The 16,218-nt window shown below is 47.2% G+C and overlaps 1 protein-coding gene across 1 annotated transcript in view; it reads left to right on the forward strand.

The window, feature by feature from the left end:
• LOC144491893 (uncharacterized) overlaps positions 1 to 16,218 on the forward strand; it is a 181,783-nt gene that overhangs the window by 21,474 nt on the left and 144,091 nt on the right. The window contains exons 11-22 of the mRNA XM_078210184.1: positions 754 to 805; positions 2,655 to 2,690; positions 2,787 to 2,867; positions 4,535 to 4,570; positions 4,674 to 4,718; positions 6,406 to 6,477; positions 6,623 to 6,667; positions 8,874 to 8,918; positions 9,816 to 9,857; positions 11,041 to 11,121; positions 13,258 to 13,293; positions 14,047 to 14,082. Of these exons, the coding sequence (XP_078066310.1) occupies positions 754 to 805; positions 2,655 to 2,690; positions 2,787 to 2,867; positions 4,535 to 4,570; positions 4,674 to 4,718; positions 6,406 to 6,477; positions 6,623 to 6,667; positions 8,874 to 8,918; positions 9,816 to 9,857; positions 11,041 to 11,121; positions 13,258 to 13,293; positions 14,047 to 14,082 (607 nt within the window). The remainder of the gene's footprint in view (positions 1 to 753; positions 806 to 2,654; positions 2,691 to 2,786; positions 2,868 to 4,534; positions 4,571 to 4,673; positions 4,719 to 6,405; positions 6,478 to 6,622; positions 6,668 to 8,873; positions 8,919 to 9,815; positions 9,858 to 11,040; positions 11,122 to 13,257; positions 13,294 to 14,046; positions 14,083 to 16,218) is intronic.

Here is a 16,218-nt window from a genome sequence, read left to right on the forward strand (position 1 = left end):
CTAAAGAGCATTCGTGAACCAGATGGGTTTTTATGACCATAAGAGAAAATGCTGGAAAATCTCAGCAGGTCTGGCAGCATCTGTGAGGAGAGAAAAGAGCTCACGTTTCAAGTCCAGAGGCTCCTTTGTCAAAGGGTCATCTGGACTCGAAATGTCAGCTCTTTTCTCTCCTTACGGATGCTGCCAGACCTGCTGAGATTTTCCAGCATTTTCTCTTTTTCTTCCAGCATCCGCAGTAATTTGCTTTTATCCTGGGTTTTTACGACAATCGACAATGGTTTCACGGTCATCATTAGACTTTTAATTCCAGATTTCTATTGAATTCAAATTTCACCAACTGCCATGGTAGGATTTGAACCCGGGTCCCCAGCGCACTGCTCTGGGTCTCTGGATTATGAGTCCAATGACAATACCACAACACCACCACTTCCACATAATCACTCTTAGCTCCCATCCTATCACTGACCTTCCTTTCTGTTTTTTTCTTCCTGTCCCTGTATTTGCTTAAAAACCCATCATATCTCTATCTCCAGTTCCACATCATTGAACTGAAACATTAAGGGTGGGATTTACTGCACCCATCCCGCCCAATGGGAAGGGTCAGAGTCTCTCTGTACAGATATTGCCTGAGCTGCCGAGTGTTTTTTGCGTTTCCTCTATTTAGTTTGGATTTCCAGTATCGGCAGTATGTGGTTGCAGATTGGCCTCTTCTTGTCTGGAGTGTTTCACATTATTAATGCTTGTTTTTAATAGGGTGAAACTGGATATGGCATCCCAGGGCAACCAGGACCCAAAGGAGAGCCAGGTGACAGAGTAAGTCTTTAATCTTCCCTTTTAATGAAACAAATGACTATAGAACGGCGGCACTATAGGGGCGGCACAGTAGCACACTGGGGCGGCACGGTAGCACAGTGGGGCGGCACGGGAGCACAGTGGGGCGGCACGGGAGCACAGTGGGGCGGCACGGGAGCACAGTGGGGCGGCACGGTAGCACACTGGGGCGGCACGGGAGCACAGTGGGGCGGCACGGGAGCACAGTGGGGCGGCACGGGAACACAGTGGTTAGCACAGCTGCTTCACAGCTCCAGGGACCTGGGTTCGATTCCCGGCTTGGGTCACTGTCTGTGTGGAGTTTGCACATTCTCCTCGTGTCTGCGTGGGTTTCCTCCGGGTGCTCCGGTTTCCTCCCACAGTCCAAAGATGTGCGGGTTAGGTTGATTGGCCATGCTAAAAAATTGCCCCTTAGTGTCCTGGGATGCGTAGATTAGAGGGATTAGCGGGTAAAATATGTAGGGATATGGGAGCAGGGCCTGGGTGGGATTGTGGTCGGTGCAGACTCGATGGGCCAAATGGCCTCTTTCTGTACTGTAGGGTTTCTATGAGAACCATATAGCAATGAGTGAGTCCCTTCAGCCCTTTGTGTAGGTGCCAGCTCTTTGAAAAACCACCTAATTTGCCCTGCTATTTCCCAATCACCATGTCACCATCTTGGATCACCACAGCCTTTCACCTTAGGAAAAAAGGGAGCAGTTCCACAATGGCAGCACAGTGGTTAGCACTGCTGCCTCACAGCGCCAGGAATCCAGGTTTGATTCCTGGCTTGGGTCACTGTCTGTGCGGAGTCTGCACGTTCTCCCCGTGTCTGCGTGGGTTTCCTCCGGGTGCTCCAGTTTCCTCCCACACACCGAAGGATGTGCTGGTTAGGGTGCATTGGCCATGCTAAATTCTCCCTCAGTGTACCCGAACAGGGTGCCGGAGTGTGGCGACTAGGGGATTTTCACAGTAACTTCATTGTAGTGTTAATGTAAGCCTACTTGTGACACTGATAAATAAACTAGGAGAAGCTTCTTCACACAGAGAATTTGGAGGGTGTGGAATTCCCCTCCACAGGGAGAGTGGTTGAGACACAAACTGCGTCAACATTCAGGATCAGATTGGAAAGGAAGATGAAGAGATTTGAAAGGATGTGGGAATGTGATGAATAATTGCGATGAGAACCATTCCTGTCTTTAATGTTCCTTCATTCTGCACTGCACGATCCCTTTAAGGTTGCCCATCTTAAAGGCGTCGCTGCCAATGCTTCGATTCTTTGTTCCCTGTGTGTCACATTCCTGATTTTCCGCATCTTAGAGAGAAGGTTCATCGGAAATACTTGCTTGTATGATGGGAGAAATGGCATCATGGGCTGGATGGGCCAAATGGCCTGTTTCAGCAGTGTAACATCCATATTCCATCCATCCATGTTCCCGAGGGTGGGGGAGTCAGAAACTTGGGGTCATAGTTTGAGGATAAAGGGTAAACCTTTTAGAACTGAGGAGAAATTTCTTCACCCAGAGGGTGGTGAATGTGTGGAATTCATGACCACAGAAAGTAGTTGAGGCCAAAACACTGTGATTTTAAGAAGAAATTAGATCCAGCTCTTGGGGCTGAAGGGATCAAGGGATATGGGAGGAACGGGGGGGGATCAGGATATTGAATTCGATGATCAGCCATGATCAAAATGAATAGTGGGGCAAGTTTGAAGGGCCGAATGGCCTCCTCCTGCTTCTAGTTTCTATTTTTCCACATCTCTCTATGGTCGTCAGATGGGTGATGTATTTAATGGTCCACAGTTGGCGGGCCACCTCGCTAACCTGTCTGTATCTCGTTTTTAGGGGAATATTGGGCTTTCCGGGAGACCAGGAGAAAAGGTAAGGGATACTCAGCGGCAGCAGAAGGCACGCCTGCCTCGAATTTACTCAGCTTTTGAACGGGGAAATGGTGATTAATGACTGTTTGTGTTGCAGGGGGATCGGGGAGGAAGTGGAGAGAAAGGAGAGTCTGGTAAAACAGGACCACCCGGACTGAGTGGATCCCGAGGGAAGGAGGTGAAGGCGCATTTGTGTTCTCTGCTCTGATTCATTTAGTTTTCTAGAATTGGTCTTTTTTGATGAAATTCTCTCTGTTCAGAACCTGGCGACGATTTGCTTTTTCCTAGCTGGTTTATAAGTGGTACAGAAGGGTATGACGCTGAAGTTGTGATGTTACAGCATTAGTGTTGCAGGTAGTGACCAGAATTTAATGCATTGGTGAGGCCTCCTTCAACAGCCCCTCTCCCGCCGACCACCAAGTCAGGGCCCAGCCTTCCTCTGTGTGGTCGGGACACTCCAGCTTAGTTATACGCCCATCGAGCCTTCTGCCCCCTCTCTGGGTGGCGATTCCACCAGTCAAATGCCCGGCAGTTCTCCAGTCACAACAACGTCACCGGGAGGGTTGGCCAATGCAGACAGTCCCCAGCGGAGAGCATCGCTGGAACCAGGTAGCAAGGTAAGTGGGGGGAGTTGTTCCAGGGCCAGTCTGGCAGGTCCTAGTGAGGTCAGGGAGCGGGGGAGGGGCAGGGTCGGGCCCTATCATTGGGAGGACCAGGTGGTAACAAACAGGAGTGAGGGGTGGGAGGGAGGCCTCCATTGTGACCTAGCAGGATGATCCCTCCCAACCCACAACAATGCCACCAGGTGGATGCCATGGGATGTGAACACCCCACCCCAACCCGGCAGTGGCAAAATACAAGTGGCAGCAGGAGGAAGCCCTTAACTAGCCATTAATTGGCCACTTAATTGTCTCAATTGCCCCAATGACAGACTGTTGGCCTAACACCTCCCCAATCACTGGTAAACCTGCATATTGAGGTTTGGCTGAGAGCCCAGACATCTATTAGAATATGTGATAACCTGCTCCGCAGAGAAACATTGTTTGAATGACAGCTCAGGCTCTCTGATCTCTACTGTCAATTTCACAGTATTTATGTATACAAGTTAAATAGTATCAAGGGTTTGTAGGTTTTTTAATCTTTTGAGGGTTTGGATGATTGATACCCTTATTCGCTTGTAATGCAGACTTTTTTCAAACATAGAAGAAAGTTATCAATAAGTTACCATTTTTCAATTTTTTTTATACATACCTCTGTGCACTATAGGGTTCATGGTTTTAGAAAGTGTGCAGGGGTCAACGGGAATGGAAGTGCCATAGCTTGGCATAGGTGGCATGAGGGGCCATAAAGGGTGGCTGGAGGGGCAGAGCTTGGCATAGGACACATGAGGGGTATAGGGGTGGGTGGAGGGCATGAGGGGGCATGGATGGGGCATGGGGAGCGTTTGGAAGGTGAGGGGTGTATTATGAGTTTCTAAAAGTCCTGCCACTACCCGCTTAGATTTGTTCGATTTCCTCTGGCGTTGTTGGTTGAAGGCCTCATATTGACCCGGTTGTTGGGAGGCCTTCCCCACTCTTCTTTGATTAATGCATGGGATCCTCAGCATCTACCCAAGCCACAGAGATATGTAGATATGGTCGGAACGAGGGAATTCACCTCACTGAAAGGCTGGCATTAAAGGAGACAGTGCGGTACTCTCACAGTGCCGAATTCCAGGAATAGTCCTTGAATCCACATTCTGCAGTGATGCAGAGGCAGCGAGAATCAGAGACTGAGCCATGCTCCTGTACAGGCCTGTACCAGCTCAGGGCCGAGAAAGCTAATGTATCTCCATTTCTTTCCCAGGGTGAAAAGGGGAACAAAGGAGATGAAGGGACGCCGGTAACTTCACTTTTTAACCGAATTTGCCTTGAATTTTCAGTTGCACGTTTTTAGATTTCATTCACATAATAACCAATTGCTGTCCTGTTGTTTTTTTTCCCAGGGAGAGGCTGGATTACCAGGCCGGACAGGGGAGAGAGGACTTCGAGTAATATCTCTAGATATTGTCTAATTGAGTGCATGGTAGCTTCCTCTCCAAGGCAAAACCTAAAGAATTTTAAAATAGTTTAGCCTTTCATGGGATGTGGGCGCCATTGGTAAGGCCAACATTACCCATCCCTAATTGCCCTTGAACTGAGAGGCTTGCTGAGCCATTTCAGAGGGCAGTTAAGGGTCAACCGCATTGCTGTGGCTCTGGAGTCACATGTAGGCCAGACCAGGTCGGGGTGACTCCACATCCAGTAATGTGGTTGGTGCTTAACTGCCCTCAAGAAAGCGACTCATCATCATCTTCTCAAGAAGCAATTAGGAATGGACTTTAATGTTGTCTTGCCAATGAGACTCTTATGCTGTGAATGAATAATAAAAAACATTTCCGGTGTGATTTTGACCTCGCTAAACATCCCCAATTTTCCTTGTAGTTATTTGTGACCAAGTCAGTGGCCAAAGGTTTCCAGTTTGCCCCACACAGGGCAGGCTTAAAATGCAGAGAACAGCTCTCTCCATCCTGCACCAATACTCTTTACTGAAGGTAAGTCCAACCCATGGCACTGTCACCACCTCCGGCACGAGGAGGGATAGGAGGCAAGACCCAAATCCACCTCAGCCTGGGAGAGAATAAAGCAAGCCCCAATGCTGTTGGCACCAATCTGCTCCGTACTGTCTATCCAGCCAATGAACCCAGCCAGCTCCCCCAAGAGTCTGAGTCGCTGTGGCAACACGCATGTTTGTAGTCCGGAGCGATGGATAATCCTGGTCGAGGCTCCAACGGTCTTTGGCTGACCAGGAATCTCTCCCACTCTTCCTGCCTGCTACTGGTGAGTCATAGAATCCTCCAGTGCAGAAGGAGGCCATTTGGCCCATCGAGTCTACACCGACCACAATCCCACCCAGGGCCTATCCCCATAACCCCATCCATTTACCCTAGCTAGTCCCGCTGACACCAAGGGGCAATGTAGCATGGCCAATCCATCTAACCAGCACGTCTTTTGGAGTGTGGGAGGAAACCGGAGCACCCGGAGGAAACCCCCGGAGACGCAGGGAGAATGTGCAGACTCCGCACAGACAGTGACCCAAGCTGGGAATTGAACCCGCGTCCCTGGCGTTGTGAGGCAGCAGTGCTAAGCACTGTGCCACCGTGCCGTGTCAGTAGGATTTACAAGTGAACACTCAGCCTGTTTGGCCACATTATGAACGCACCTTTCTCAACCACCCAGTTCTGGAGTGAAACTTGAATTCGCAATTTCTGGCTCAGAGGCAGGGTCGCTACCCACTGCGCCACAAGAGCTTCTGTCTGAGCTGACAATACGCATCAAATCCAAGCTTCGAGAAGGCCAGATTCATGATTCATTATTTACCACTTGGGTCAATCTAAGACAGGTATTGGTGCGTGGAGTTTAGCACAGTGCCCAATTCTTCCAATCAAATGTCATTTCATTGAACCGGAAGCCAGTTTTTGTGGATTGTGAGGATTCCCATGGGAAAGTAGTTTGTGTTGTCTCAACACTGTCCCATTCTGATAGACAGATTCTTTCCATTTCACAATCCAAAATAGAATTCTGCTTCAGGAGGGTTTACTTGGAGCTGGAACATTTATTTCAATCATTATTTTTTTTTAAATTAACTCTTCATGACAAAGAAAGGAATTGTGTTTAAAAGCATTCTGTTGTTTTTAGGGTTTCCCTGGAAACGATGGCAGGCTTGGAGCAAAGGGCGATGCGGGTGAACCCGGCCAATCAGGGAGAGATGTGAGTCCAATTGGCGCGACATTGGGTTCCGTCTGAATTTGCTGCGCTTTACATCCGGGTCAAAGTTCGCCAGAAATACAGTTGCTTCATAAAAGCTTGAATTTCTCTGATTTCTGTTGTTTTTCTTTTCCTGATTATCCTTCAGGGGATCAGGGGTCCGGCGGGTTCCAAAGGAGATCAAGGCGATAAAGTAAGTGCATTCTGGATGTTAAAACGGAAGGTTCCAGAGAAAAGCAGTTACAGAAAAATTGTTGTGATGAAAGATGGGAATGGTAGTCTGAATTAACAACAGAAAATGTGGGAAATTCTTAACAAGCTTCTTGCTAATCCAAAGGCAGGTTAATGGGGCGGCACAGTGGCACAGTGGTTAGCACTGCTGCCTCATAGCGCCAGGGACCCTGGTTCAATTCCTGGCTTGGGTCACTGTCTGTGTGGAGTTTGTACGTTCTCCCCATGTCTGCGTGGGTTTCCTCCGGGCGCTCCGGTTTCCTCCCACAGATCAAATGATGTGCTGGTTAGGTGCATTGGCCATGCTAAATTGTCCATTAGTGTACCCAAACAGGTGCCGAAGTGTGGTGGCTGAGGGATTTTCACTTCATTGCCGTGTTAATGTAAATCTACCTGTGACGATTAATAAATAAAAATTCCTCGCCTTTGATCGGCTTGTGTAGCCACAGTATTTATATGGCTAGTCCAGTTCAGTTTCTGGTCAATGGTTCTTAAGTTCCAAAGAGTTTGGTTTTGTTGGAGGGAATTGACTGCTTTAAGTTGCAGTCCAAATTCTTCAAAGGCAAAGTAGCTGGAGTGTCATAGTCATGGTCACAGAGTTTTACAGCACAGAAAGAGGCCCTTTGGCCCACACTGTCTGTGCCAGCCATCGAACACTCATTTACACTAATCCCACCTTTCAGCACTTGGTCCGTAGGTTTGTACGTTATGGCGTTTTAAGTGCTCATCTAAATGCTTCCTTCAGGCAGTGAGTTCCAGATTCCCACCGCCCTCCAGGTGGAAAGGTTTTCCTCCCGCTCCTTACCTTCAATCTACAAGTGCTTGACCAGTTCTGAAGAAGAATCAAACATTAACCCTGATTCTTTCTCCACCAATGTGGCCGGGCCGGCTGAGTTTTTCCAGCATTTCTGTTTTTATCTTGGAGTGCTTGACCTTCAGACAGAAGGTCAGAGCTCTGAGTTCAGGGGCCTGCTTGTTGCCTGAACCCCATTGCCTCAATTATGGCAAGAGCACACAAGAAACCGGAGCAAGAGTACGTCACCTGACCCACTGCGCCTGCTCCGCCATTCAATCAGATCATGGCTGATGTTGACGTTCTACTCCATTTTCTTCCCCGCTCTCCACCTTCCTTGATTCCCTGAGAGACCAAATATCTCCCGATCCCAGCCTTATATGTATTCCAGAGCGGGACATCCACATCCCTCCGGGATATCAGAATTGTGGGATTACTTGAGTGAAGTAACTTCTCCTCATCTCACTCCTATGTTATTGGAGATGGTGGTTCCATTTCATTAAGAGGGGGAAACTGATCTAAGTGACACATCACATTCATAAGAACTAGGAGCAGGAGGAGGCCATCTGGCCCCTCGTGCCTGCTCCGCCATTCAATAAGATCATAGCTGATCTTTTTGTGGACTCAGCTCCACTTACCCGCTCCTTAATTCCTTTACTGTTCAAAAATGTATCTATCCTTGCCTTAAAAACATTCAATGAGGTAGCCTCAACTGCTTCACTGGGCAGGGAATTCCACAGATTCACAACCCTTTGGGTGAAAAGTTCCTCCTCAACTCAGTCCTAAATCCGCTCTACCTTATTTTGAGGCCATGCCTCTTAATTCAAGTTTCACCTGCCAATGGAAACAACTTCCCTGCTTCTATCTTATCTATTCCCTTCATAATCTTATATGTTTCTATAAGATCTCCCCTCATTCTTCTGAATTCCAATGAGTATAGTCCCAGTCTACTCAGTCTCTCCTCATAAGCCAACCCCCTTCCTGGCCTGACCTCCAGCTTGTTGTCCAATTTAACCACTCCTTCTTGCTGTAGGAAACATAGAAAAAATGAAAACAGGAACAGGAGGAGGCCATTTGGCCCTATGCGCCTGCTCCATCGTTCATTATGATCATGGCTGATCATCCAACTCAATAGCCTGATCCCCACCTTCTCCCATATCCTTTGATCCCGTTCGCCCCAAGTGCTCTAACTGCTTCTTGAAAACATACAATGTTTTGGCCTCAATTACTTTCTGTGGTAACGAATTCCACTTACTGCTCTCTGGATGAAGAAATTTCTCCTCAGCTCTGTCTTAAAGAGAATACCTTCGGAATGACACATATGGTGGTAAAAATGTAGAATAAGTGTTAACTTAACCTTTTATTCCTAATGCAGGGAGTGGTGGGACCTCCCGGACCCCCAGGGGCTCCAGGAAAGCTGGTAAATGAACAAGTTTCAATAAATTTACAATATGTTGCGTCTGCCTGTATTTGAATTGAGTGCATGTTGCTTAAAGGAGAAAGAAATGATTTCTAGCATCTTAATGGACACCTTTCACAACCCAAGAATGTCCCAAACTGTTTTACCACCAATTAAGTTCATTTAGCCATTGTTGGGATATAAAAAGCACAAGAACCAATTTGTGCACAGCAAGCTCCCATATCTGATATCCAGAGAAGTCTATTTTTGTGATGTTTGTTGAGGGATTAGTGTTGCCCAAGACACCCGGGGTAACTCCACTGCTTTCCTTCAAACTTTTGCAATGGGAGCTTTTATGTCCCCCAATCATTGGATAAGGCGTCTCTGCCCTCATTCTGGATAAGTCCCACCTCAGAGAGCTGCTGCCTAATTGGATAGGCCAGCAGCTCTGTAGCCCCAACAGCGCCAGTAACAGCGGTGGCCAGAACTGGGGCTGCAAGTGGTCCCTAAATTCGAAGTCCCAGCGTCCGGAAGCCAGCAAGTGCGAAGGGTCTCGAGGGGTTGGGGGAATGAGGTTTGGGGAGGTGGAGCGAGGGGGGGGGGGGGGTTGAGGATCTTGGAGAGGCTGAGGGGCAGGGATCCCCTGCAGACGGGAGGTGGGGTTGAGGTGAGGGGGCTTGGAGGGTCAGACTTTGTGGGGGATGGGCGTGGGGGTGAGTGATTTGGAAAGGAGGCTGTTGAGGGAGGCACTCCCCCTCCCCCACTTCCCTTCAGCAGGAAAGTTCACCGCGGTGTTGAGACTATCCATTCGAGTAGTGGTGATTGAACAAGTTATCAGAGTTGGTTGGCATCCTGGCCAGGGGTCTGACAGGGGTCTGACTGGATATCTAAATGCTCATCTTCTCTCTCCTTTTGTAGATCAGTCCAGAAGGCGGAATGCCGGGCATCAAAGGAGAAAAGGTAGCAATTGCTATTTTCCAAGAAATATGTTATCCATGATTCCTCATTCTTACGATTAGCGGATTATAATTGATGAGGGTAACAGTAAATTTTGCAATTTCACAAACACCAATCTACAATTACTGTACCCAACTTCGCAACAGGTGTTCCGTTTTAAGGTATACAAGACCAGTTCAGACCACTATTCTTATTTTCCTGGTTTTTGCAGCTTTTATTTCCTTATTCTGGGGAAGAATCACAGGAGGTTCGGGAATAAGGCCATTCTAAATAAACAGCACACATGGAGCAGCGACCTCAATATCATAATAACACAAAAGCGAAATACTGCGGATGCTGGAATCTGAAACAAAAACAGAAAATGCTGGAAAATCTCAGCAGGTCTGACAGCATCTGTGAAGGGTCATCCTGACTCGAAACGTTGGCTCTATTCTCTCTCCACCAATGCTGTCAGGCTTGTCGAGATTTTCCAGCATTTTCTGTTTTTGTTTCAGTGATCTCGGTCTGGTCCACAAGTAGTCTTCTAAACCTGTGTAAATAGGCTGACATTTAAAGATAAAAGTAATTAAATGCCTGCATTCAATACAAAATGGTTGGAAGTTGCAGCCCTGTTGAGTTGAACAGGAAGTCGTGGCGTGGTGGTATTGTCATTGGGCTTGTAATCAAGGGGATACTCTGGGGACCCGGGTTTGAATCCCACCACGACATTGCGTCGCGCCGAAAAACGGACGCGAAAGCTTGGTAAAGTCGGACGTGAGGCCATTAACTCGATCGGCGCCCGCGTTCACACAGATGCCCACTTTACCAAGGCCAGAAAATGGCCGTGATCCGAATCCAATAAAAATCTGGAATTAAAAATCTAACACTGACCATGAAACCATTGTCGATTGTTGTAAAACAAAACCCCATCTGGCTCACTAATGCCCATTAGGGGAGGAAATAGAACAAAGAAAATTACAGTACAGGCCCTTTGGCCCTTCAAACCTGTACCGAAATCTGCTGTCCTTGCCTCGTCTGGCCTACATGTGACTCCAGAGCTGCTGCAATGAGGTTGACTCTGAACTGTCCTCAGGGGTGGACAATAAATGTTGGCCCAGCCAGTGACGCCCTCATCCCATGAACGAATAAAAAAAAATTGCCGATATCACTTCTGGTCTCCCAACATTTATTTGGTTTTATCTTCTAGGGTGACCCGGGCAAGCCGGGTGAATCTGGATTGAGCGGGTTAAGAGGAGAGCCTGGCCTCCCAGGACCAGTCGGGAGTCGAGTAAGTTTGAACCTGATGTTTTGTCTGAATGTATAGCGGCACTAGTCACAATGTTGTTGGTATATAATTGACTGAATAATGAACTCCGCTGATTTTGCATTGCAAAGTATGAATTTGACTTGAACTATTCTTCGATAGATGCAGCTTTAAGGTTTACGGAAGTTAGTTCAATTGTATTGGCAAGTTTTTGTCATTCTTTAGCAAGCTTCTGGTAAAGATGAATTAATGGCAATCATGTTCCGGCACGTGATGGACATGTTGAGGCAACCAGGCTTGGTGCTGAAATATAGAAACATAGATAATAGGAACAGCCATTCGGCCCTTCAAGCCTATTCTGCCATTCATATGATCATGGCTGATGACCCAACTCAATAGCCCAATCCTGCCTTCCCCCCCTCCCCCCCCATATTCTTTGATCCCCTTCACCCCAAGTGTAATATTTAACATCTTGAAAACATTCAATGTTTTGGTTTTGGGTTTGCTTGGAACATAAGAAATGGGAGCAGGAGGAGGCCATGGTTAATTGAGCCTGTTCCACCATTCAGTAGAATCCCGGCTGATTTTGAGTCTCAACTCCATTCTCCATTTGAGACCAAAATCGGTCTATCCCAGCCTTAAATATAGTCAATGATGGAGCATCCAAAGCCCTCTTGAGGTAGAGAATTCCAAAGACTTACCACACTCTGAGTGCAGAAATTTCTCTTCATCTGAGTTCTAACTGACTGGCCCCTTATCCTGAGACTGTGCCCCCGTGTTATAGATTCCCCAGCCAGTGGAAACGATAGGGCATCCACCCTATCAAACCCCGTCAGAGTTTTTCAGGTTTTAATGAGATCACCTCTCATTCTTCTAAACCCCAAAACGTATGAACCCAATTTACTCAGCTTCTCATCAGAAGACAAACCCCTCATCTCAAGGGCCAGTTTAGTGAACTTTTACTGTGCCACTTCCAATGCACATATATCCAGTCCAAAGATGTGCAGGTTAGGTGGATCGACCATGCTAAATTATCCCTTAGTGTCCAAAGATGTGCAGGTTAGGTGGATCGACCATGCTAAATTATCCCTTAGTGTCCAAAGATGTGCAGGTTAGGGGGATTAGCGGGGTAACTATGTGGAGTTACAAGGATAGGGTCTGGATAAGGTGCTCTGTTAGAGGATCAGTGCAGACTCGATGGGCCAAATGGCCTCCTTCTGCACTGTGGGGATTCTATGATCCTTTCTTAAATATGGAGCCCAACACTGCACACAGTGTCCCGGGTTCGATTCCTAGCTTGGGTGACTGTCTGTGTGGAGTTTGCATGTTCTCCCTGTCTCTGCGCGGGTTTCCTCCGGGTGCTCCGGTTTCCTCCCACAGTCTGAAAAATGTGCTGGTTAGGTGCATTGGCCGTGCTAAATTCTCCCTCAGTGTACCCAAACAGGTGCCGGAGTGTGGCGACTAGGGGAATTTCACAGTAACTTCATTGCAGTGTGAATGTTAGCCTACTTGTGATGAATAAATAAACTTTACTTTTACTTTTACTTTACTTTAGATGCAGTCTCACCAAAACCGCATAAACCATTGCCAACGTTCTTTAATCTTGTATTCCAATGCATTTTCAATCAAGGCCAAAATTTGCTTTTCTAATTGCTTGCTGCATCTGCATCTTAACTTTCTGCATTCTTTGGACGAGGGCACCCAAGTCTTTCTGAACATCAACACTTAGAGTGTGGATCGTCCTTTAAAAAATATCCTGCCTTTTTATTCTTATGAACTAAGTGAATGACTTCACCCTTCCCTGTCTTACAATCCATCTGCCATCCTGTTGCCCACTTGCCTCACCTTTCTACGTCGCATTGCACCTTCTCTGAATCCTCCCCATAGCTTAACTTTCACCTAGTTTGGTATCATCAGCAAACTCAGATACATTACTCTCTACTCTTTATCATAGGTCACTAAGATAGATTGTAAATGTGAGTGAATTGGTAGGATTTGGATGACATGGAGCTGGTTTGGGTGTCTGAAGAGGAGATCTCAATTCCTGTGTAAAGAAAGTGCTTTCTTTCCTCACGGGGCTCGATGGGCGCGAATGACAAAAGGAAATGTGTTTCACGGTGTGACTCTGCGTTAATATTGCCCCTCTTATTATCGTGACAGGGTTTGGAAGGTCAAAGAGGTCTCCCAGGGCCACAGGTAAGTTCCCTGCTGTTTTTATTTATACTGGGCTCCCATTCTCCCTGAGCCTCAGTTGTGTAGGAGATGATGTACCTGCATGCCAGAGCCATTAATAGAGCAGAGGTGTTTTGGCAATGGGTGGAATTGTCCCATGCCTCCAATGACAGGCCAATAGTGGACGGGGTGGGTGAATTCAGAGGGAAGGCCCAAAAATTGGTTTCTCACCGGCGTGGATTTCTTGTGGGATCTTCCGCTGGTGCCCGCCATGGGGGATCAGGAAACCCATTGGAGGCCGGCACAGAAAATGATTTACATCTCGCTGATGGAATGGAGATAAAGGCTCGAACGGAATCTTCCCCCCTCCCCCGCTCCCCCAATGCTCAATTCTCTGCGGTGCCAGCGGGAAAACACGCCAATCCAGAATGTGTCCAGAACAAGTTGGCGTGCAGATGTTGGGACTCAGCTGAACAATGCCTGGGGTGCACCTGGAATTCGGGATAGAGGCTGATGGCCCTGCATCCTGGAATGGCGGCAGCCATTGTTTCTGCGGGTTGGGGGATTGGGGGGTGGGATGGTGGAGAGGAAGAGGGGTGACTCTGCGAGGAGGATAGAGGGATGGGTGGACGTGGGAAGAGAATTTGAAAACTCAGGAATTGGTTATGGGGGCTGTAGAGAAAAGGGGTTGCTTAGGACTTCACCTGGACTTGAGGCTCAGTTATGATCATCTTGTTGCTTAAGCACAATTTAATTCTTTATCCAATTTTCCCATAGGGCGACCAAAGTCCAAGAGGATCCCCGGGAGAAAAGGTAAGCCATTATCTCAACTTTTTGATCCAGATCTAGTTTCATATAAACATATCAGATTATGAAGGGAACAGATAAGATAGAAGCAGGGAGGTTGTTTCCACTGGTGGGTGAAATTGGAACTAGGGGGCATGGCCTCAAAATAAGGGGGAGCAGAATTAGGACTGAGTTCAGGAGGAACTTCTTCACTCAAAGGATTGTGAATCTGTGGAATTCCCTGCCCGGTGAAGCCGTTGAGGCTCCCTCATTGAATGTTTTAAGGCAAGGATAGATAGATTTTTGAACAGTAAAAGAATTAAGGGTTATGGTGAGCAGGGGGGTAAGTGGAGCTGAGTCCACAAAAAGATCAGCCATGATCTTATTGAATGGCAGAGCAGGCTCGAGGGGCCAGATGGCCTACTCCTGCTCCTAATTCTTGTGTTCTTATGTTCTTATCATGCTTGTGTATAAACTGATTGGGTCTTACATTGTGCTTCATCTGATATCTCTTGAAGATGATCTTGCGTGGCTTAGTTCCCACTGGGAAAGCTGCCAATGACCACCTGGAATATCCCGCCAGGCTGTGGGTAAAGGACATTTTTCACAGGGAGGGAGGTCTGGTTGCTGAATGTTTAAGGCTTGACTCTTTCACCTTTAGGAACTTGGGAGAAATCCCACACACTCTGCGGGGAGAATAGATGTCTCTCGGCAACTTGCAAATGGTGAAATAACTTGAGGGCTATTATGGCTGATTTCCCGTACAAACCAAAGATGTTACATAGCAAACAGGAAGAGATCATTTAGCCACTTGGTATTCAATGAGATTGTGGTAATGTGGCCCCTTTAAGGGGTGATCCTATATGGACCTGCAGCTGGGATTTTCCAGTCCCGCTGCAGTAAACCGAGATTTGGCTGAGCGCCAAATTTCTTGTTCTCGCTGGCAGCGGCAGGAACTGACAAGGCTGGAGAATCCCGGCCTTAATGATAATATTCAAAGAAAAGTTGGGAGTTTTCCCAGTCCTCTGGCCATCATTCCTCCCTTGATTAACGCCATCAAAGAGAGATGAATAAATCAATTTTTGAGTGTTGTCTGTTGGGTTCCTCAGAATGGTTGTAATATTTTTTGATAGAGCAACAGTCATTGAGTTCCAAAACAAAATTGTGCATTCACTTATGGTGTAATAAAGCGCTGTTGAAATGCGTGCATTGTTACTTGCTTTATACTAAAGCTAAAGGACACTCTCATAGAAACTAGAAGCAGGAGGAGGCTATTCGGCCCTTCGAGCCTGCTCCACCATTCATCTTGATCATGGTTGATCATCAAATTCAATATCCTGATTCCCCCTTTCTCCCATATCCCTTGATCCCTTTAGCTCCAAGAGCTAGATCTAATTTCTTCGTGAAATCAGACAATGTTTTGGCCTCAACTTCATTCTGTGATAGTGAATTCCACACATTCGCCACCCTCTGGATGAAGAAATTTCCCCTCACCTCAGTTCTAAAAGGTTCACCCCTTTTCCTCAAACTATGACCCCTAATTCTGGACTCCCCCACCATCGGGAACATTCTTTCTGAATCTACCCTGTCTAATCCTGTTAGAATTTTATACATTTCCAAGAGATCCCCTCTCACTCTTCTAAACTCCAGTGAATATAATCCTAACCGACTTAGTCTCTCCTCATATGACAGACCTGCCATCCCAGGAATCAGCCTGGTAAACTTTCGCTGTACTCCCTCTATAGCAAGGACATCCTTCCTCAGATAAGGACACCAAAAAGCTTCGAACTTTCATCTGCCATTCAATCCTGAGCTGAAGTTCACCATAGAGTCATAGAACCCCCACAGTGCAGAGGGAGGCCATTCAGCCCATCATGTCTACACTATCTCTCTGAAAGAGCATCTCACCCACGCCCAGCCTCCTCCGCCCTTTTCCTGTAACACCATGCATTCACCATGGGTAATCCACTTAACTTACACACAAATCTGGATACTAAGGGGCAAGTTACCATGGCCAGTTCACCTAATCTGCACATCTTTAGACTGTGGGAGGAAACCCACGCAGACATGGGGAGAACGTGCAGACTCCATACAGATGGTCACCCGAGGCCAGAATCCAACCTGAGTCCCTGGTGCTATGAGACAGCAGTGCTAACCACTTTG

Source organism: Mustelus asterias, chromosome 3 (assembly GCF_964213995.1).
Source record: "Mustelus asterias chromosome 3, sMusAst1.hap1.1, whole genome shotgun sequence".
Classification (NCBI taxonomy): domain Eukaryota; kingdom Metazoa; phylum Chordata; class Chondrichthyes; order Carcharhiniformes; family Triakidae; genus Mustelus; species Mustelus asterias.